Source organism: Homarus americanus, unplaced genomic scaffold, assembly GCF_018991925.1.
Source record: "Homarus americanus isolate GMGI-L3 unplaced genomic scaffold, GMGI_Hamer_2.0 scaffold6317, whole genome shotgun sequence".
Classification (NCBI taxonomy): Eukaryota; Metazoa; Arthropoda; class Malacostraca; order Decapoda; family Nephropidae; genus Homarus; species Homarus americanus.
Window position 1 is genome coordinate 7,723,726 of NW_024730668.1, and position 23,399 is coordinate 7,747,124.

A 23,399-nucleotide genomic window follows, 5' to 3' on the forward strand; every position below is an offset into this window, starting at 1 on the left:
TTTTCAGGGTTCTGTAGACCCCACGCGGTAGGATAACGTCCACTGGCGGTATGAGACACAAGTGGTGAAGCGAGCTGTATGACCGTCCACTGACCTGGGTTTGAGCCACCTGTTGAGTATGGTGAGAGTTGGAGTGAACCCAGCTGTCTAGGTGCCCAACTAACGACGTGACGATCGTTTGGGGTCATCAACTCTCCTCTACCTCGGCTCACAATACCACATATCTTCAAGCAGCTTAGTGAAAACCTTTTATTAACGGGAAGCTAAAGCTTCTCTCAACTGTACAAGGTCTGATCGGCTCACTCCCTTCCGCTTCATGGATGTACTGGGGGTAAAGTGAAGCCAGCTGAGTGATACAGAGCCACACACTGGGGCCAAGAGTCAGTGGAGTTTAGAGGTACACTTTTCAAGGTGGAGAAAGGCTGATTTGGGCCTTAAACTACGGGTGCCGGTTGGTTGTGCCTTAAACGACTACGGAGTGCAGGTGGAATCTGTGTGTGTGTTAGGTTAGGAAGCATGGTTCACTGGTATTGGTGGACTCGGTAACTTCTTAATAATAGTGACAATAGTTTTGTGTGTAGTTAATACTATTTTTTCAGTTACTAATGTATGCTGTGTGCATTTAATATTTCTTTATAATCTCAATCTCAGGTATAACCTTTGTTCCCCAGAGTAGTGTTTAAGTTAGGTTAGGAGGTGTCTATCTGTTGGGGTAATATAATTTTGTTGAGCGCCCTGAAGGCCTACTCAGGGTGGAGTTAATATGCTCTGATTTTTATACCATTTTCTCAGTGCTGGATATAATTTTGGTGAGTGCCCTTAAGGCCTATTCATTGTAGAGTTATTAATTTCTTATTTTTTTAATACCATTTTCTCAGTGATTGATATTTTGTTGAAAGCCCTTAAGGCCTGGTTCATGTGTGCAAGCAACATTTCTTAATATTTTAAACTTATTATCCTCTAATGAGGCATTGCCTGAGGTTCTAATAATTTCAAGATCATGTATAACTTTTATTCCCCAGAGTAGTATTTTAAGTTCAGGTTAAGAAGTGCGCATATTGGTGTACCATTATTTGATTGTGTTTGTAGTGTTGGAGGGAATATAAGTGTAAATTTTACAGTGTGTCTCATTCATCCCAGTCACAGACGCTATCCTTCCACGGGTCACGGACAATTCATTTTTAGTAAAGTTAAGTGCTCTTGTGCTGGTTCGGGATTTCTCACTAAGGGGCGCTTCCACTGCCATTACCATCTAATAATCTTTAATAAAACCCAAGTCAAGTGAGAAATTAAAGTCCAGTAAATTCCGACCGGTTACATATATATATATATATATATATATATATATATATATATATATATATATATATATATATATATATATATATATATATATATATATATATATATATACACACTTTTGACTTAGTCATATTCATGATTTTTAGAAGCATGAAAACTGATTTCTTATGATTGTATTTTCGACGTCATAATACGTTTGGGGATTTTATCTGCCATTTCTTTTATTTTATTCGATTATATGTGTTTACTTTTTATACACATGAATCTTTTCAGGCAAGTATTTTGTTTGGCTTCAATGTGTTCGTCATTCGTGTTAATAAAAGCAAGAACCTTTTACTGATGCTGTCTCTGTCGTCCATCTTCATGTAATAGATTTATCGTTGCTTCTGTCTCTGTCACCGAATATGAGGCCATCATTCTTCTCTCTCTCTTTTTTTTTATGCTGTTTTTGTTGGTGTTGAGAACAGGTCTTGCCTGGGGTCTCCCTCACCATGATCACATAATAGACACAATGGTGCTTCATCTGATGGTATCGCCCTGATTATGTCCCCATTGTACACCTCTCACGCACTATTCCGACTCGCTTTATTGACTTCAAGAGAGTTTTAGTCTTGACGCATTATATGGGTTTATCTCCAGCCTCGGGAGGCTAATTAATAGTTTAGTGTTTTACAACGGTCAGGACTTTCATTCTGGGCACCAGGATATGTTGTCCCTCGCTTCAACCTTCCCACCTGGTGAATTTGTGATGCTTTTTATAGATAAGTTCCTGTAATTTTGTTATGGCTTGTAGTTCCGCATGTTGTATTTTATTTTGCATTTCTTTCTGAATAGATTAACAAGGTCTGATCTTGATTCATAGTCTAAGTTTTACTTTTGTTATTCCCATTCTCCTCTCGCGTTTGTGATTCTATGTCTTACTTTTGTTACTCTCTTTCTCCTCTCGTGTTTGTGATTCTTAGTCTAAGTTTTACTTTTGTTATTCCCTCCTCTCGTGTTTGTGACTCTATGTCTTACTTTTGTTACTCTCCCCACTCATGTTTGTGATTCGATGTCTTACTTTTATTACTCTCTTTCTCCTCTCGTGTTTGTGAATCTTAATCTAAATTTTATTTTTGTTACTCTCTTTTTCCTCTTGGGTTTGTGATTCGAAATTCTCTCCATCTTGCTCAGTTTACACCAGGTTTTCTGACACCCCTTCCCACAATATTTACTTGACCGACATTAATACTTCAGCCAAAACATGTTCGTGTCAACTTAATGAAGGTGTGAGATGAGGCTGAGGGTTCCGAACACCTTATTTTGGTTACTCTCCTCTTTACTCTCTTCTTATACTACTTTTCTTTTACAGTGTAAATTCGTGATAATAAGAAACATCATTATAATTGTCTTTGATCTACATTTTCTCTATGAATAATTTCTTGTTTTCTCGTTTATATTTACCTTGTAATATATTCATATATTCATGTATATGCACTACAGCATATTATAATAATCATATATGATATGACACTTCCTCATCAGCACCTTAAAACACCTATCTTCTGATTATATAAACTCGTGTGTAAAGTATCTTCTCCAAAATAATAACGTTGGAAAATTAAATGAACAGACAGATAATTGATAAAATACGTCAATAAAATTTTCTCATTCTAGACTTATTAAATTAATCAAAGGGTTGACAGATGTTTCCCACATGAGCGTGTCCCGTGACAGTGTGGCGCACATAATGAAACACATGAGCGTGTCCCGTGACAGTGTGGCGCACATAATGAAACACATGAGCGTGCCCCGTGACAGTGTGGCGCACATAATGAAACACATGAGCGATTCCCATGACAGTGTGGCGGACATAATGAAACACATGAGCGTGTCCCGTGATAGTGTGGCGCACATAATGAAACACATGAGCGTGTCCCGTGACAGTGTGGCGCACATAATGAAACACATGAGAGTGTCCTGTGACAATGTGGCGCAGATAATGAAGCCTACTGCTCTAGTTATTGTGATAAAATGATAATTGTTTAACGTTAATAACAATAACAATAATTGTTATTATAATAGGAATGATGGAAATACAAAGAATAATTATAATTATAATAACAATAGTAATTAATAATAATAATAATAATAATAATAATAATAATAATAATAATAATAATGTTTTGGTCAAATCCAGCCACACAAAGTATGCAATGATCCAACCGTGTTTATATTACGACCTCGTGAACAAATTCTATAAGTTATAAAATTTCTATGGAAGTGGTCGACTTGGAATATTAAAAGATAGTTTAAGGATACCAAATCCTACACAACCTTAAAAACATTGTGTTTATATACAGAGTCAGCATGTTGTTCTATGCTACACTGTATTGTTATAGGGTATTACCCTTATCTCTTAAGGTCTTGGCAAGGTTGTTGGGATAGTGGTATATCACGGAAATATTGGGACTCAGAAATGACTGGAAAGAAAGAAAGAAAGAAAGAAAGAAAGAATACAAAATAATGCCCAGAAGCCAGTATATACAGTAGTGTGTTTGTTGAGTTACCGCACACGGAGAACTTGACTCTTTATGAAAAACTTAACTCGAATAAAAAAAAAATTAGCTTTACTATAAAACAAAAGAAACCCCAATATTACAAAATGATGTGATACAGGGGAGAAACATAAGAAATTACCCATTATATAGAACGACAAATACAGTGATAGTAAAAAGGAAATTCATTATCCAAAGAGGTGCGTTCTTACCAGAAAGACAATCTAATAAATTCTGGCTTCTACTTGAAATAAGTTATCATACCCGAAAAAAAATCATATTCTGGGAATAAATACAATAAAGGAATAAAGATAAGACGATATAGAGTATAGGGGTAAAGTGGCATTAACAGAGACAATGACTGTCACATAAGAGAGGTTAGCTTCTACAATCGAGATTGTTTACACAAAGTGGCTGCTAGACGATAGAATAAGCAGATATAGCGAGCCCGGCGCGGGACACTCAGTTGGTGGTGGACCGCCCTCACACCTCAGTGGTACTGGCGGACCGCCCTCACATCTCGTGGTACTAGTGAAGCACCCTCACATCTTGTGGTACTAGTGGGACGCCCTCACACCTCGTGGCACTCCTATCCCGGGAAGAATAAGAGCAGAAATGTGTGTAAGGTAGTGAAAGGAGGAGGTATAGCAGGGGTTTTGAGGCAAGGTGAAGCTCCTTCCAAACGACGCCCGAATACCCCCATCAAGACCAAGACGGTGGAGGACACACACACACACACACACACACACACACACACACTTGTTTGTAGATACACACAAATACACACTAAAAATATAGATAAATTAACACTGGCTATCCCATTTTGTGAGTCGTCAACAAGTATTATCAGATTAACTTTAGTTCTCTTGTTCATGAAGCTTAGGATAATGTCTTGGTTCAGTTATATTACAAATCTCATGTTTATCATTGACTGGCTTATCTTGTTTATAATAAGATAAAGGACAGAGCCTTCCCATGAGCTGTTGTGATGATTATGTTTGTTTACAGTTTTTTAGGGCGATAACCTTAGTGAAGATTACTTTGTCTTCAAGATGAGATTAATATTTTCAGTTTAAGCATTATTGTAAAAGTAAATCCTTTTTCTTTTTCTTTGAATAGTTTTTGTTTATTTAAATGTTTATTTAACCGTGTGTATAGGGAGTAGTTCAGTCAGGTCTTGATACTGAGGGGTACTATTCACTGCCATGCAGGACAGAGGTTCATACACAAAAGAGACAATAGTATAGGTCATATTCATGAGGGTGATATCACTGTTCACGTCCACGCAGGACAGTGGTTCATATATAATTTGGGTCATATTCGTTAGTGTTATGTTCTATTTGAGGACTACTCAGTGTGAGCTAGCAAATTTAGTAGAGCCTGCAATAAAGTCTTCGTGGACTCCTGATTCAATGTAGTAATTATATAGTTCGTGATACAATAAACCAGGTGGCCTGATGTCTTTGACACTGCCACAATCAATAATACCTCTATAATGTTCAGGTGTATACTTCAAAGATGTATCACAACGTTTACATTGTCTGGTTATGTCCTTGTGCTGGCCATACCGGTACCTCTTCTCACAAAATTTGTCATCTAATATACTATAGGACTAGGCGTGTGTCTGTCTGTCTGTCTGTTCTGGGCAGCCGAAACGGCACAATCGTTTTTCATCAAACTTGGTGGAAAAATCGCAAAAATTCGTAGAGTGGAACAAACATGGTCCCATGTCGATGGTTTCTTTAGGAAGACATTAATTAACTATTTTATTTACGATGGAAAACGATGCAAGTCTAAGGACTTGGCGCACCCTCATTCGCTGTACGCTAGTCAAGCACGAGCGTTCAAACTTTCACTGGACACGAACGTGCCCGCGATCACTTGTATCTACTAATACTATAACTGTCAGGCCTCTGCGCATTTCTCAGTTCGTCACTGACCCACATCTGGACCTGGGGGGCGAAAATGTAATATTAATAATATAATAATACAGTAATTCATAGTAAATAAAATTTATAATAAAAAGTAAATTAAAATAATAGTGATGATAATAATAATAATAACACTGTAATAATAATAATAATAATAATAATAACAATAATAATAATAATAATAATAATAATAATAATAATAATAATAATAATAAATAAATACAAAGAAATACATAAATGAAAAAAAAATCAATAGTGAGAAATACTATGTGTATGTTGTGTTATCAAGTAAGAGAAACAATTGAGACCCTGCAATTGTGTGTAAATGGGGCAGAAAGACAGATCAGCAACCTTGGACCTGGTCACAATTTTCGTGATGCCATATAGCAGCAGGGTCTACCATAGACAACATATTATGCTTCCAATATCTTCCCAGGCGGTAGTACCTCCCTCTTTGGTAGCTGCCTACTACCTACTAGATGCATTATACCACCCTGTGCACAAATACATACACACACACACATTCACACACACAAAACACACACACACACACACACACACACACACAATACACACACACACACACACACAAAACACACACACACACTCACTACATCCTTGACCACCGTAGGATCAAGACCTATTCAGGCGCTGCTCCTGCTGAGCAGCGGCCCCCCCCTTGGCCATGTTGGTCCATTCCTCAAGTCCCTCTCCCCGACCCATCCTCACCACCGGGATATCTATATAATCAAAAGTGACAATTTCGCTTCGGAAAGAAGTGAGATCAGTGTTGAACAGTGATGAACAGTGTTTCAGCCAGTGAATTCAGCACTTGACAGTACCAGTGGGAACCGTGACCCACCACTGAGCTAAGCACCCCTGGGAACAATCCTCTGACCAGGTGTTAATCCTTCCACCCTGGAACAACAGGTGGCCGGCTATGCACCTGACTACGAGATAACACAACACCACCAAGCAGAGAGGTACTGTGACACCACTCCACACCACACGGTATCCCCATGACCACGTGAGGTCCTTCATATCAACACCCAAGAACGAGTTACTGCACCACGTGAACACCACCACACCCGATGTCTCCATGACCACGGATGTCCGTCATATCATCACCCGAGGACGAGTTACTACACCACGTGAACACCACACTATCTGGTGTTTCAATGACCAGCCCAGGCCCGGCCCATCAACTGTAAACTATAACAATTTGCATGTTCAATTCATGTTCATTCTCCTTTCAGTACCTGTAATGAAAGCTTTTGTTAAACGAGCCACCTACCCCATGTCTTTGTATGTAATAAGTCATTTTTGTCCAATGTATATTTTCAGCCTTCGGGCTGCTGAACTTTTTCAATAAACTGTTAATTATTATTATTATTATTATTATTATTATTATTATTATTATTATTATTATTATTATTATTATTATTATTATTATTATTATTATTATTATTATTATTATAAAACACACACACACACACACACACATTTAGCAGTGAACAAAAAATACTTGGGTGAGTGTTGACTAGTGGTCCCAAACCTGGGGGCGTTAGGCCTCGTGGAAGAAAATTTCTTCTCCACCCAGTCTCCCCAGTTACCACACGACTAGCCACTTTTTACTTCAATAACAAATTTTGTTTTCTGCTTCCCTTTTCTCTATTGTTATAAGAATAACATGGATAAATATTTGTTTACTAGTGTGAGAGAGCATAACAAAAGTTGACCTCTCTTTTCTTTATTGGAAAATTTTCAATAAAATTGTGTAACATCAATATTTTTTTCTTCGTAAATTTCAATCGTCCCTATATGCACGATATTCAAGGATAAAGTAATTGCGGCACAGTTGATTTTGAACAGTAATGTAAATGCGAGTACAATGTGTAAAATTGATTATACGTTGATTAAATTTTTTAAAAAATGAGGGCGGGGGCGTGAGGGCTTGGTAGAAAACAAAGGGGTGTAATGGGAAAAAGTTTGGGAACCATTGGACTGTTGACCCTCTTCCTCGTAGATGTTAATTGACTAAACCTTCGGCAAGATTGTGGCCGGATGAATATGTAGCCACGTGCTGATAAACATGAAGACACATGGTGATGAATATATGGTACGCCATTTCTCTTTGTCTACCCAGCAGTAATTGGGAACCTGGATGTTAATCGATTTGCGTATCGTGTTCTGGGGTAATGGTTAATCAATGCAGTTGGCGAGTTGTCCGGTCTTCTCGGACTATTCCTTGACACTGGGTCACTCAGCTCGTTAACTCAGAGTGTGGTTGTTATGTTGGCGACAGCTTCTACACCTTAAACAAATTCACGCCTAGGTGGCCCTTGTGCCGGCCATTCTCGTACACGAGGGATAACCATTATTATATGGAACGTGGTGATGAGTATATGGTATGTGGTGATGAATATGTGGCCACGTGGTGCTGATTGTGTGGCAACGTGCTGATAAACATGTGGTCACGTGCTGATGAACATGAGAACACGAGGTGGTGAATATGTAGTCACAATATAAGTCTTGAACATGAGGGCACGTGAGCTTGAACATCAGATTCACAATATTTGCATCATTGTTTAGCGGGTGAAACATTATGAGAGCCACAAGGCAGAGCGCACCAAAAGTTTACCTATTACATCTGCCACCACTTGTCTTATTCACCTACATTTATATATCAATAAAGCGCTCGAGTTTATAAAGTGCCAGTCTGTGAATGATAACCAACTTTACACTTAGGGAAGTAAAGGATTTGGAGTGCAGCGCTGGCAACATTCCCTTTGATTTATCTCTCAATTACCCATCTGTCAGTTATTCATCACTAACAAAATAGCTCTGCTTCATACGAGTTAAGTATAACCTTAACTGCCACACTTTGCCCTTCCTGACACAGGTAACCACTTCCAGCAATCGACATGGCGATATCTCAGTCGGGAACCTAACCTAACCTAACCTTGCCCGGACCATCCGAATGTCCGTGGTCAATAGTAATGCCAAGGTGCACATCTTTCGGAACAATGTAACAAGTCTGTGTAAAGTTTCAGTTCTCTAACTACTTCCGTCTTGGAGCTATGGCTGGAACAGACAGACAGACACTCACAGACAGACAGATAGATACGACCTTTTATTAGTATAGATTGTCTATCTATTATTATCTCCTTGTGTAAGTTATTTATCATTATACACAAGTTGTTCAGCAAAATTTGTCCTAAAATTCATATCATATGCTATAATTTACTTGCTTTCTGCCCCAAAACACATATCATTGCTACATCGACCTTCAGTTTGCCCCTTGTACCAGTACTATTTTACCGCGATCTTTCTTCCATTCGTCAGCAACTAACTCGTGTATCTTTTGCCCCTCATAGTTTGGGCCTTATGAGGAGCTGACAGTCCAGCGTGTGGTGAGGAAGAAACGAGACACGGAAAAGGAAGACACCTCCCAAACCAGCGTGCCCATCTATGACCAAGCGTACGGGGTCAACCTCAAGGTCAGTGTTTTAAACGCATCTGAGCTTCACCTTGCACAGGATGTAAGGGGGCGCCCAATAAACTAACCCCCTCGAGGGTCATCTAAAAAAAAAGTTAGTGTTTCACGGGTTAATCTCAAGGTTAGTGTTTCACAGGGTTATTCTCAAGGTTAGTGTTTCACGGGGTTAACGACAAGGTCAGTGTTTCATGGGGTTAACCTCAAGGTCAGTATTTCACGGAGTTAATCTTAAGGTTTGTGTTTCAAGGGGTTAATCTCAAGGTCAGAGTTTCACGGGGTTAATCTCAAGGTTAGTGTTTCACGGGGTTAATCTCAAGGTTAGTGTTTCACGGGGTTAATCTCAAAGTTAGTGTTTCACGGGGTTAATCTCAAAGTTAGTGTTTCACGGGGTTAATCTCAAGGGCAGTGTTTCACAGGGTTCACGTCAAGGTCAGTGTTTCACGGGGTTAATCTCAAGGTTAGTGTTTTACGGGGTTAATCTCAAGGTTAGTGTTTCACGGGGTTAATCTCAAAGTTAGTGTTTCACGGGGTTAATCTCAAAGTTAGTGTTTCACGGGGTTAATTTTAAGGCTAATGTTTCACGGGGTTAATCTCAAGGTCAGTGTTTCACGGGGTTAATCTCAAGGTTAGTGTTTCACGGGGTTAATCTCAAGGTTAGTGTTTCATGAGGTTAATCTTTTGGCTAGTGTTTCACGGGGTTAACGTCAAGGTCAGTGTTTCACGGGGTTAATCTCAAGGTTAGTGTTTCACGAGGTTAATCTCAAAGTTAGTGTTTCACGGGGTTAACGTCAAGGTCAGTGTTTCACGGGGTTAATCTCAAGGTTAGTGTTTCACGGGGTTAATCTCAAGGTTAGTGTTTCACAGGGTTAATCTCAAGGTTAGTGTTTCACGAGGTTAATCTTTTGGCTAGTGTTTCACGGGGTTAATCTCAAGGTTAGTGTTTCACGAGGTTAATCTCAAAGTTAGTGTTTCACGGGGTTAACGTCAAGGTTAGTGTTTCACGGGGTTAATCTCAAGGTTAGTGTTTCGCAGGGTTATTCTCAAGGTTAGTGTTTCACGGGGTTAACGACAAGGTCAGTGTTTCATGGGGTTAACCTCAAGGTCAGTATTTCACGGAGTTAATCTTAAGGTTAGTGTTTCAAGGGGTTAATCTCAAGGTCAGAGTTTCACGGGGTTAATCTCAAGGTTAGTGTTTCACGAGGTTAATCTCAAAGTTAGTGTTTCACGGAGTTAACGTCAAGGTCAGTGTTTCACGGGGTTAATCTCAAGGTTAGTGTTTCACGGGGTTAATCTCAAGGTTAGTGTTTCACAGGGTTAATCTCAAGGTTAGTGTTTCACGAGGTTAATCTCAAAGTTAGTGTTTCACGGGGTTAATCTTTTGGCTAGTGTTTCACGAGGTTAATCTCAAGGTCAGTGTTTCACGGAGTTAATCTCAAGGTTAGTGTTTCACTGGGTTAACGTCAAGGTCAGTGTTTCACGGGTTAATATTAAGGTTAATAAAATTTTTGATTATTCTCAAGGTTGGTGTTTCACTGGGTTAATCTCAAGGTCAGTGTTACACGGAATCAACCTCAAAGTCACACACAGTTAATTGCAAGGTCAATTTTATCAAGGGTCAACATCAGTGTCAGTGTCACGGAGTTATTCACGGTCCGTCTCGTACGATGTTGCACGCCTAGTTTTTCTTGAGCTGCGTCCTGAGTTTACCCTGGATCAACCCTTAAGAATTATATCAAATTAACATCAAAGTTAATCTCCCGTTTCAAGTCAACACTAATCGGTTGTAATTTGTTAAAATATCTTGCTAATAGTTTCTCATTTCTTGAGCTTTAACAGAGAATTCCTTCTAAGTGTTTAGACAAATTTAGTATTCTAACTCAATACAATACCCCTTTGAAATACCAGCTCTCAGCTATCAAATCTCTCAGACGGAATATATTTTTTATAAATTCCGTTATTTGTCAAAAAAATTTATATATGAATACCTTCTAATAACAACATTGTAAATGAAAATGCCCAAAAGAAAATAAACAAACCTGTGTTTTTTCTCATGCACTATCCCTGAATTCGTGTTGAAAATTAAGCAGCTTTTTTACCCCAGCAGGGACGCTCTAACTCAGAGGGACTACGGTTGTACGAGTCTTTGCTAGCCACCCAAGGCGAGGGCGACCCCACATCCCCAGAGGTTACCTTCGAATCCACTGATTCACCCATCAAGCCTCACCACAGGTACGTTATAGTATACAAGGGAGCTGGCTAGAGTACCTAGCAGTATAAAATATAAGAAAAACAAATCTGGAAGTAGCTTACGACATCTAGCAGTAAAAGAATTAAATCAGTAGAATATTAGTTAGGAACGGTTCACAGGTAACAAGAAGCAACAGAGAAGACGATACTTGTATTTTTTGTAAAGAAATCTTTATTTATATTACGGCAAGCATATATAACCTTAAGCAAATGGGAGTAGGTCACCTGAACAACAATGAGTAAATTTAGATATTAATGATACATTTTCAGTGATAACCACGAGAAAATTACAAGATTATACAATGTATAAAGATTAAAAATGAAAGCAAGGTGTTGAAATATCAGCGTACACTTGGCCAACACCGCTTGAGAGATGTCCTCCCCACCTGCAATGCTCATTAGGTGTTGTGCTACATGAGAAACACATTACTGGAGAGAGTCGTACACGAGTCATACGTCGCTGAGCGGTCTGGTGACTCGGTACCCGGCCAACAAAAACCTTAACTTGCCGTGTCAAGAAGTCGCTCAACAAACTATTATACGGTTCTTCAACACAAATAACAAGGAGCCCGTAAAAATGTGCTGTCGTCAGTAGCTGGTTATAGTTTCAATGAGTGTTTGCGATCACCGAATGCATAATATATAGACCAGGAGCCCAGGGGGTTTTATTCATGTGAAAGACGCCAAAATATTTGGCCTCATGGGCTGAAGGCACCCTCACCCGACATTCCAAAAATGTATTGCTGCCGAGTTCTGGGGTGTGGCTTTGCCCCTGAAATTGGATAAAAAGTGGCAGCTATTCAATGGAAGAGCGCCAAGGATAAAATCAGTGTTAAACCTTTCCTGTGGTCCACTGGGTGTGAAATGACCAAGGGCAGCAATTTTAGGTATGGCTTTCCTCCCACCAGCAACACCTATAGAACGAAAAAAAGTGGCATTTATTTAATGGAAGAGTGTCAAACCTTTCCTCGTAGTCCACTGAGTGTGAAATGACCAATGACAGCAATTTTAGGTTACCCATGACAGGAGCGTTATTTCAAAGCTAATGTTGAAAAATACTTTAATATCAAATTAAAACAAATACAGTTGTGTCAATATGAATACAAGAAATAATTCATGAAAATAAACTTGAACCCTCCAACAGTAATGACATAACGCATACAATACAAACTCACTGAGACGTTGAACTGTAATCTTTCTCAACGATTATTAAATGAATCACTTTTACTCATAATAACTACATAAATTAACTGAACACTATAATATAATTATCATGGTACTGTACATATACTTAAAATGTACAACTGCAATTGGACTCTCTCTTGAGTACATTATAAATCATCTTCATCACTATCACTGTCCCCATTCCAGGCATTGTCTGATTCCTCTTCATCCACTGACAGAACACTAATTTTGTCCACATTATCCTTAGGAGAGTCTGTGATGGATTCGTGGACTGAATTAACTGGCTACCAGTCTGGCTCCAAAAATTTTTGATTTTCCTTTCATCCATAGTCTGTGGGATTCGCTTTACCAGTCGGATCAGTTTGATTAGCCATTTTCCAAAGCCTTGCCACAAATTGAGCCCTTTTGATTTGATTACCAAATGTCTTAGTGCACTGGGGTAAAAAGGCACAGTTGATCTTGGCCAGAGGTTCCTTCTCATTACCACCACTCATGCCTCATTTATATTGAAAGTTTTGAACCCATACAGCGAGCAGACAAAGTTAATAACACCTAGAACATCAACTATCTCAGGACGTAAGAGATCGCAATACCGCCAAATGACTTTTAGCTCCCTTTGCTTCAAACCGCTCAAAGGGCTTCACTTTGCCCTTCCTGAAAATGCATGGTGTAAAATCACAACCTGTTATGGCATGAGGCCCCAACAGTACTTCAGTGAGCCCAGAATGCTTTTCCTCGATCACGGTAGCTTCTGTATTTCCGAGACATCAATGTATCTCCTGTGGTTGCTCGGCCCATAGTCCATGATGATACTGAGCCCTTCCATCTTTCCGACTAGCCCAAGAAGAATGATGAGGACGTCTGTGTCAGTAGATCTTACCAGTATATTTCCCGTAGCAATGTTCTTTACATGAAATGAAATGAGAGTGTCTGCCTCCTCATGCCGACCTTGAAGATGATTGGGTTTCAGGGTTTGTAGCAGTTCATCCTCACTGTTTTTCATCTCCATGCACTTTCCGCCATGTGAGATGTACACGGTTTTTCTGTCAAAGATTGGCCCATATTGAGGCTTCTTCCACTCCTCCATAAAGAAATGGCGAAACTCTTCCTTAAATGAACCATTTTTGAGGAGCTCCATTCCACTTTGTCTCTGGGCCTGGTCAGGTCCAGTAATGACAAATACTTGACGAATGCCAGAACCACGAATATTTCCCACATAATCTTTAATGGATGGGGACTGGTACCTGTCAAATGCCGCGTGGATCTGTTCTGCACAAGTGGAACATATCTTTATTAGAATATCCTGGCCATGGTTGCATATGTGGACTAGTTGTGTTTCAAGTTAGTTTCATGGAGGATGTTGTCACCGTCAATCATAGTGGTCTTAATTGGGGGAAGATCACTATCCATGAGCACAAATTGTAATTTACTTTCAGGTGCTTTTGTGAAGATAGCTTTGTCTCTCTTCAGGGGAGTTCCATCACTATGAGCAAGAGAGAGAGGCACTGCAGTAATAGAATAACTCAGTATGTGTTGCAAATTAAGTGTGTCTCTTTTCTTTGTTGCAACAACCAAGATTCTTCCAAAGACGTTCCTTACTCCTTCGGCTGCATTTATTCTCCGTAATGTATATTTTGCCTCATTTACATTCTCTGCAGCAAAATTCAACACCTTGATTCTTGGCACTGTCTTCAGAAATCATGAACTATCGAATGCACACTCACCTTCAAATTTCAGTCGAAGTCTTCTGCCACGTACCAATGTGTCAAGAAGAAATTTATCTGCGTCATCCTTTGATTTCTTTCCTGATGACATATTAACAAGGGAAGCTGGAGAATCTGGTGCAAATGGGTTACAAGTGCAGCTGAGGGTCTTGGCAAGGGCATCTATGTCAACATTGTCAGCTGAATTCTCCATTTATTCAGCTGATTTGTTGGTTCCTCTCCCACTTGCAGACCAACCATTTGACCGAGCTCTGACATGGCCATGGCACGTTGAGTGAGAGTGACTGACCACCTTCTGAAGGCGCTCTCAGAGTTTCTGAAAACTGAGATGCCTTTCATGGGAGATGCTGCATCCATGTTGACTGTTTGCTCTAAGGTCAAGTCAACTGAGCATCTTGCAAAGGATTTACTTGTTCGTTGAATGGAGAATGCACCAGCTTCCAGAATCTCACGGGCATGGGGATCAAGTTCTCTGAGTTTGTGGAGGAAGAGAGAACCCCCTCCTTGCGTAATTGGGGCAGTTCAAAGCGAAATACACTTCAATCACAGTTGGGAGGGTATGGATGTAGTGGTCAACATCGTTGGTGCGTACAGCTCGCTGCAGTTATCGATACACCCTGTTATTGAGGTATACATAGCAGGCCCAGTAAGCGGCTATGCATACTGTCCGTTGATGGCATCGTGGAAGAAGTCTTCATATGTTCATGAGATTCTGGAATGAGGCATTCTCAACAACAGTTTCACAATATTAGTAGTTAAATTACTGTTGCACCTCATTTCTTGTACAAGGGTTACTTCTCATCTATTCAACGAAGAAACTTAGAGAAGAGCTCTCGTCCCAACACTGCAGCAATCATTTGGTGGATTCTGGTGCATATGTTGTAAAATTTATCCTTCATGAATCCAGTAAGTTACCCCTCGGCCAAGATACATGCTCCAGTGAGAAGGTATTCAATCCCTGAATCAGCCAAAAATGTTCTCACGGTTCCGAAGAAGGCGAGCTCAAGATGGAAGTTTCCTAGTAATATGATGAGTCTATCAAAAGCTGGAGTTTGTAGCGCTTTAGATTAGATTGCCCCGTAGGGGGCTAGTTTATTGGACACCCCCTTACATTCTGTGCAAGGTGAAGCGCAGAAGCGTTTACAGTGCCCATCTGGGAAGCATGCGGAGTTCATGCTTGCCTTTATGACTCATGCATTAAGGGCGTAAAAGCCTGAAGGGTCATGGGTTTTGTCAGCAAATTACATAAAGTGACAGAATGATGAGTGTGTGGGGGGAAATTTCCCGGTACAATTTATCTGTTTATGGCAAAGTGTGGCAGGTCCCTAATAATGTCAAGTGCCAGGCCATAGCCATAGGCATTGACAATATTGAGGGACATACATTTTAGTGTGATTGTGATGGAGTGTACGTCGGTAGAGGTTGAATTGAGTACGCCTTTAGGACTACTGCGAGGTCATATGTGTGTGATGTCTGCAAGGTGTATGTGTGTTTGTGTATGTGTGTTTGTGTGTGTATCAGACTTGTCCAGGTGCGAGGGCTGTCCTCTTGTGGTCTGCGTACGAATGAGTTGTGAATGAGATAGTCTCATGCTTCATTGTACTGTGGTGAATTAGACAGTTTACATTCCTTATATGTTTTGTAGGAGTTGACTTGTTTGTTAGATGATATACGATAGTCACTCTGAATCCTGCCGCCACCTGTACAAGTTTCGCAACAAAGCAATTCCTCAAGTATGTGTTTACTTATCCCGCCATGAGTGAATAGAAACCAAACAATATGTTACGATGCCATAGTTCTAGTTTGTTTCCTCTGCCACTTTGAGTGAACGCACCATAGTTTCCTGCACCACATCGTTCTCTGTTGGTGACTGGAGATAGGGTCCATGTATGTGATCACAGTTTGAGGGAGATCATCTGCCACAAACAGGGATATGAAACCAGCGAAGAGTGGCAACTTCTGGGTGAAGGAATGAATCAGCCATATGAAATCGGGGCCCTTTTCACGGAGGTTGCTTATCTCCATAACCTCAGTGGTTGGGGTCACCTTGAACTGGGCCCGTTTCAAAGATGTGAGGTAAGGAGGAATAATGTTTTCACCCCCATCAAAGTACCGCCACATCCGTCCAGTCAGCGCCCTATTGAACTTGCAGGTGATGTCGCTGGGTGTAACTTCATTCTGATAGCAAATTCCCACCGTTGAGTGCAGTGTGTTCTTGCCATCTAGGGTTCCAGTGTTGACATCATAGTTGTCCCAGGTGCACGCTGAGATATAAAAAAAGATTTAAAAAGTATATCTATTGTTTATACTTTTCTTGTATTTTGGATGGCCCCAAATGCAATCGGTGAAACCTCTCTCTAAATCTAAATAATTCAGAACAGAGGGTGCCTTTATTGAGTGATTTCCTTTATTTTTTTTTATGCATAGGCCTTCCTTTATATAGACTGTAGAGGATTTTGTTAAAAAGAGGTTAGTTAAAGGAAGGTTTGACTGTGTATCAATGTGATATTAATGCAGTAGGCGTACAGTTTTGCATTGCACGCATTGCCTCAAAAATGTAAACAAACGTTTTCACTGAAAATGTACTGGGGCGTCAATCATAGAAAATTATACACTTTAAATGGGTGAATTACTCATTAGTTATTAGTGGTCATTAAAATAAAGGGATAGTGCAAGAATTGGGTGATGCTGGTGGGGGGAAGCCACACCTAAAATTACTATCATTGGTCATTTCACACTCAGTGGACCACAAGGAAAGGTTTGACACCGGTTTTTTCCTTGGTGCTCTTCCGTTAAATAAATGCCACTTTTTATCAACTTTCAGGGATGATTTCAGGGGCAAATCCACTCCCCAGACCCGGCAGCAATCCATTTTTGGAATGTCGGGTGAGGGTGCCTTCGGCCCATGAAGCCAAATATTTTGGCGTCTTTCACATGAATAAAACCCCCTGGGCTCCTGGTCTATATATTTAACATTCGGTGATCGCAAACACTCATTGAAACTATAACCAGCTACTGACGACAGGTATTAGGTAATGACCCTACTAATCTTCAAAAAGCACCGCAGCAGTCTGGTCAGAGGGTAAGCTGACCCAACCTTCTCACCTGGTTGCAAATCTTCTTAATTACGAAATTATCCAGTTTGTACATACCATTACTCAAATTCATGTTGACGGATTCGGTATGTTTAATGAGACTAGATTCTATAATGTTCCTACTGTCAATTGAATTACAAGGTAATATTGAGGAGGCATTATCCCAGTCAATGCAATGCTTATTATCCCTCAAATGAACAAACAGAGCATTGGATTCCTGGCCTGTCTTAACACTATATTTATGTTGTTTAAGTCTAGTTACAAGATCTTTACCTGTCTGGGCTAAGTAAAACATATTACATTCCTTGCAAGGAACCTTATAAATGCAGCCACCTGTAATGTTGGGGGAGTTCTTGATTAGCATTTGTTTAACAGTGCATGAGTTTTTAAATGCCACATTGACGTTCCAGGTACAATGTATTGTACATACAGAATATCTGACATGCACGATATACAGTATACTTCACTGTTCGAGTAAAACTAGTCACACGATGTGAAGAGAAGTGGTAAGAAAGTTAACAAATGGATCATATTCTTATATACCAGCAGTTGCACTGACCTTGTGAATACACCCAAGCAGTCCATTTGTTGAAAATTTATTACCATTTATCACTTGCACCTCTTCATCTTCTACATCCATATTTCAACGTTCCATTCCGTCAACTTTCTAGAGACGGCCGCCTGGACCCCACTGGCTCCAACGTGTCGCCACTAGAGGAGTAAGTTCACACACTAAATAGTACTGTATTTTGCAGTGTCACTAATAGCGTGAAGTAGTACTGAGCCCAGCATGTGCGCAACGTGTGCATAGTAACATATATTGTCGATCCAACTTATATTCATTTTTACCAATTTCTTGGAGTTCCTGTCCTATTATCTGTTAGTTGTCTCTTTTTGTAGTGATTTCCATGTTTTGTTTTGGTACTCGGTAGCTACAACCTGTTTTTCCGAGGTTGCTCCCTTCTTGTTTTCTATTTCGCTTATATTTTCTATAAAACAGATTATTGTAAGTGTGGAATATAGCCCACAACTTTTTATTTGTACCCCAGTTGATTTATAATTCCTTCAGTAATATATATATATATATATATATATATATATATATATATATATATATATATATATATATATATATATATATATATATATATATATATATTATGTAAATCCACAATGAAAACGTGGATAAGATAAATCTTGATAAAATCACACGGGAAAATGGAAACAACGGTACCTTAGCTTTCGTCTTTATTCAAGACATCTTCAGAAGATGTCTCTGAAGATATCTTGAATAAAGAATAAGGCTCGTTGTTTCCAATGATATATATATATATATATATATATATATATATATATATATATATATATATATATATATATATATATATATATATATATATATATATATATATATATATATATATATATATATATATTTCATGTAGATCCACAATGAAAACGTGGACAAGATAAATCTTGATAAAATCACACAGGGAAAAGGGAAACAATGGAGCACCTTAGCTTTCGTCTATATTCAAGAAATCTTAGGATAACGGAGTCAATACCAGGATGCTCCATCAGAATTATGGAAAAAGCGTTGGAATCGTAGAATGAAGTATAATATTTATTTTGTTTCCCACCCCAACGGGTGCATACCACACTTGAAAGAGATAGTGATATCTCAAAGAAGTGCCTAGTGACATGAGTGAGTTATAGTGTGGGGGAAGAGCTACACGTCTTCATAACTTGTCAGTCATCATCCTGGCTGACGTTGTTGAGTCAAACGAGCACTCCCCCGAGAGTACAGTTGTCTAGCACTTCAGGTCTGGAATGGCAAGTGAAGTGCACGACCTGATGTTATCAGCTGGACTGCTGCAAACTATCGGTTTCATTCCGGGGCTGGTGAGCAGCTAAATTTATGGTGTAACGATGGCCATATATTGATTGATATACCAAACGGCCTTCACGTCATGCAGAGTCCCCGTTATTGTGTATATTACAGTCAAGAAGCGTAACTAGGCATTTCACGAAATGACAGAAAATTTTAGTCAATTAACGAAATTAATGTTTCATGCAAGTTAGGTTAGGTTAGGTTGGGTTAGGTTCGGTTCTAACCTGGCTAAACTTGAGTGAAACATTCAAATGTTTAAAATTTAATTTTTCTTATTGAATGTTTAACTCAAGTTAGGTTAGGTTAGGACCTAACCTAACCTAATCTGAGCCAAACCTAACCTAGCCTAAGCTAACCTAACCTAACCTAGCCTAACTTCTATGAAACATTAATTTCGTTAATTGACTAAAAATTTTCAGTAATTTCGTGAAATGCCTGATTATATATATATATATATATATATATATATATATATATATATATATATATATATATATATATATATATATATATATATATATATATATATATATATATATATATATATATATATATATATATATATATATATATATATATATATATGTGTGTGTGTGTGTGTGTATGCAAGCAAATCACTGTGGGTGCGCGTGATCTAGGTATATGCTGATAACCACAAGGAAAGAAGAAAACACGAAGTTTCCAAGCGCTTTCGTGTAATTCACACTTTTTTTTTGTTATTCATTTCTTACAATGGTTTTTGCATACTTATATATATATATATATATATATATATATATATATATATATATATATATATATATATATATATATATATATATATATATATATATATATATATATATATATACAAAAACCATTGTAAGAAAATGAATAATCCAAAAAAAAATTACAATGAATAAATTTGATCAAAACCCCATACCACAGGAGAATTTTAAACCATGTTTGAGATCCCAGGGGAAGTAAAGGATATTATCATGGTCTCACCAATATCGTCATAGGCAGCAAATTTATGGAAATTCAAGAGATGAGTCACCATTTCAATGATGAATCTCCTCAAAACACTCATCCTATTACAACCAAAATATTCTTGTGCACGCATGCGTCTCCTAAGTCCGATGACAAAGTTGAGCTAATTATAGACAAACGACGTAAAAAAAACAGCTTCTGTTCTAAATGATATGAACCGAGGCACACGCTGCCATGATTCACTGGAACTTTGACATTTTTGCTCGGCACCAGCGGCGACCATGACCCAGCACCAGGCGCAAAAAGCACTCAGTGTGATTCACATTTTCTGGTCCTTGATGAAGTTTTAGGTACTTTGTTGCTACTGTTACTCGGTTTTGTGTGTGTGTGTGTGTGTGTAAATTTTTGTCTAGCCCCGCAGACACGGAACGGTGAGGGTAAGGAGGGAGACTAATATTTGGACAAACTTCCAATACAAGGAAAATCTCAAATGGAATTTACTGTAGAAAGTGATTTGGGTGGAAAATTTTCCTGCCAATCGCCTGGTGAAATCGATACAAAAACACCATTTGACTGAATTTTCGAACTTATTAAACTGCATGAGCTTTATATGCCAGGATTTAGTGCTTTCATCTGGCATCCTCACTAATCAAAAGTCAGATTCAGTTTCTCGGCATGCAAAGCTATGCAAACGGTACCCAGCTGACCAAGAGTACTAGGAGGAGTACCCAGTTAACCAAGAGAACTCGGAGGGGGTACCCAGTTGTCCAAGTTGTCCAAGAGTACTCGGAGTGAGTACCCAGTTGACCAAGAGTACTAGGAGGAGTACTCAGTTGACCAAGAGTACTAATAGTGGATACCCAGCTGACCAAGAGTACTAGGAGAGGGGTACCCAGCTGACTAAGAGTACTAATTCAGGGTACCCAGTTGACCAAGAGTACTATGAGGGAGTACCCAGCTGACCAAGAGTACAAGGAGGGGATAACCCAGTTGAGCACGAGTACTTGAGGACCATGAGCACCGAGAGGAAGTATCGGGGATGTCTTAGAATAACAGGTATATGTTCTAGCTAGCTAAGACTGCCGAGTTGAGATGATGAACACCTGACATGTGGGTCCAGGGGGTGATATTCTGCGTATACATTCTGCATTTCCTTTCGAGAGTTAGTATATTTTTGCGGATGTGTTTGTGAAGAAGCATGTTACACTATGAGTATATTTTGACAACCGCTTAGTGGAATGATTTTATTCATTGATTAAGATGTCGTAATTCTTTTTATAAATATGGCTTAATCAGTTGAGAGCGACGACTAAAACTTTTGAATATAATGTATTTTTCTCTTGAATAAGCTGATATCAATATTTTTCCCACATTTCTTTTTTTTTTCCTCTTTATCTCTCCCAGTCTTATGGTCACAATCTTCTTTGTAAAATCTACTTTAATTGAGCTGTATATCACTTGAGCATTTTCTTTTTAAATACAATGATAGATAGGTAAGGCTAAGGGCAGTGAACGGTACAGCCCATAACACGCTCGGGAGATACACAGTTAACGCGCGTGGGAACAATCAGTTCTTCCCATCATTTAATTGTTATTCTCATCATTGTTGTTTCTTTTATACTTATCAGTCTTGATGATCTTTATTGTCATCTTTTCTCTATTTCTTAAAGAAGATCCAGCAATTTTACAGTCTTAAAACTGGACTGGTCAAGCTAAAATTAACTCAATGAACTGACTGCCTTAGGTATTATCCACTGACTCTCTTGTACAGTAATAATCAATCCACAACAGTTAAGTAAGAGTGGCTATTATTTCGTTATACCAAACAGCCCCCCCCCCAAAAAAAAAACAATGCTTGGTAATTTTTTGAGATTTTTGAAAGCAAATTCGTTTGCCAGAGAATGTTTTGCGCTTCTGGGTCGTGTGTCACGCCCTCAGCTGCTCTGATGGCCCACAATTTCCAGAGCAAAAGATTGGCCTTAAACAAACAGATAATGAGGCAGACATGAGTGACACTGGTAGTAAGAGCTTGACAATGTTTTTGTCCCGACGACCAAACGTCTTGGGTACAGCTTTTAACCTAGTTCTTGCTAGACCGTTAATTGTGTACATACTTTGTACAACCCAAAATGTATGTATAGTATCACATATTAAAATTTATCAACATTAAGAGTGTGGATGATGTATGGCGTAGTGGTTATTACTATGCTGCAATTGTTCTAGTTGGGATTCTGCTGACAAGGGAAGTTACTGGTGTTAATACTCTGATGCCGTGACGTTCCTGGTGCATGAATGGACTTCCGCCTCTCGTATATTTACCTTGCTGCTCATGTAAACTAATGAGCAGTCTTATGTCTGTCTTGCTAAAAGTGTTTGGAGCCCTGTTTCCGATCTTACTAATGTTATTGGAATGTTTGTGCTGTCTATGGTCACTATAAAGCCATTAAGGTTTTACTTACTTTTCCCTGTGTTTGTCTTCATTTTCCCTATCTCCTATATTTAGTACTTCATATTCATATATATCAATATATGCTCTTCCGTTTTCTCTACATCTTCATTTTGTACTTATTTAATGATATTGTTAACCCACATAACGTCACCTGAAGCTATGTTACGTTGCTTAACATTTCCAACCATTCTTCTTTTCTTACTTTTTTCCTCTCCCTCTAACAGTCTTTCTCATATTCTTCTATATCACATGATCCTGTTTATTGTTTCTCTCGTTACATAAACACTTATTTTCCTCCATTGTGTCATGTATCACAGCTCCTCGCCCTCAACCTCGCCTCGTGTCATGTGTTACCGCTTCTGACCCTCAACCTCGCCTCGTATCATGTATCACAGCTCCTCGCCCTCAACCTCACCTCGTGTCATGAGTAACAGCCCTGGCCCTCATCTTCACCCTGTGTCATGCGTCACAGCCCTGGCCAGTGGCCCTCATCCTCGCCTCGTGTCATGAGTCACAGCCCTGGCCAGTGGCCCTCATCCTCGCCTCGTGTCATGTGCCTCAGCCCTGGCC

General features: G+C 39.1%; 1 protein-coding gene across 1 annotated transcript in view; it reads left to right on the plus strand.

Moving 5' to 3' along the window:
• The first annotated feature begins 2,998 nt into the window (after window positions 1–2,998).
• The window catches only part of LOC121867343, an 87,353-nt gene continuing 66,952 nt past the window's right edge, over window positions 2,999–23,399 (plus strand). The window contains 4 exon segments of the mRNA XM_042367268.1: window positions 2,999–3,307; window positions 9,148–9,270; window positions 11,374–11,498; window positions 18,192–18,239. Of these exon segments, the coding sequence (XP_042223202.1) occupies window positions 2,999–3,307; window positions 9,148–9,270; window positions 11,374–11,498; window positions 18,192–18,239 (605 nt within the window).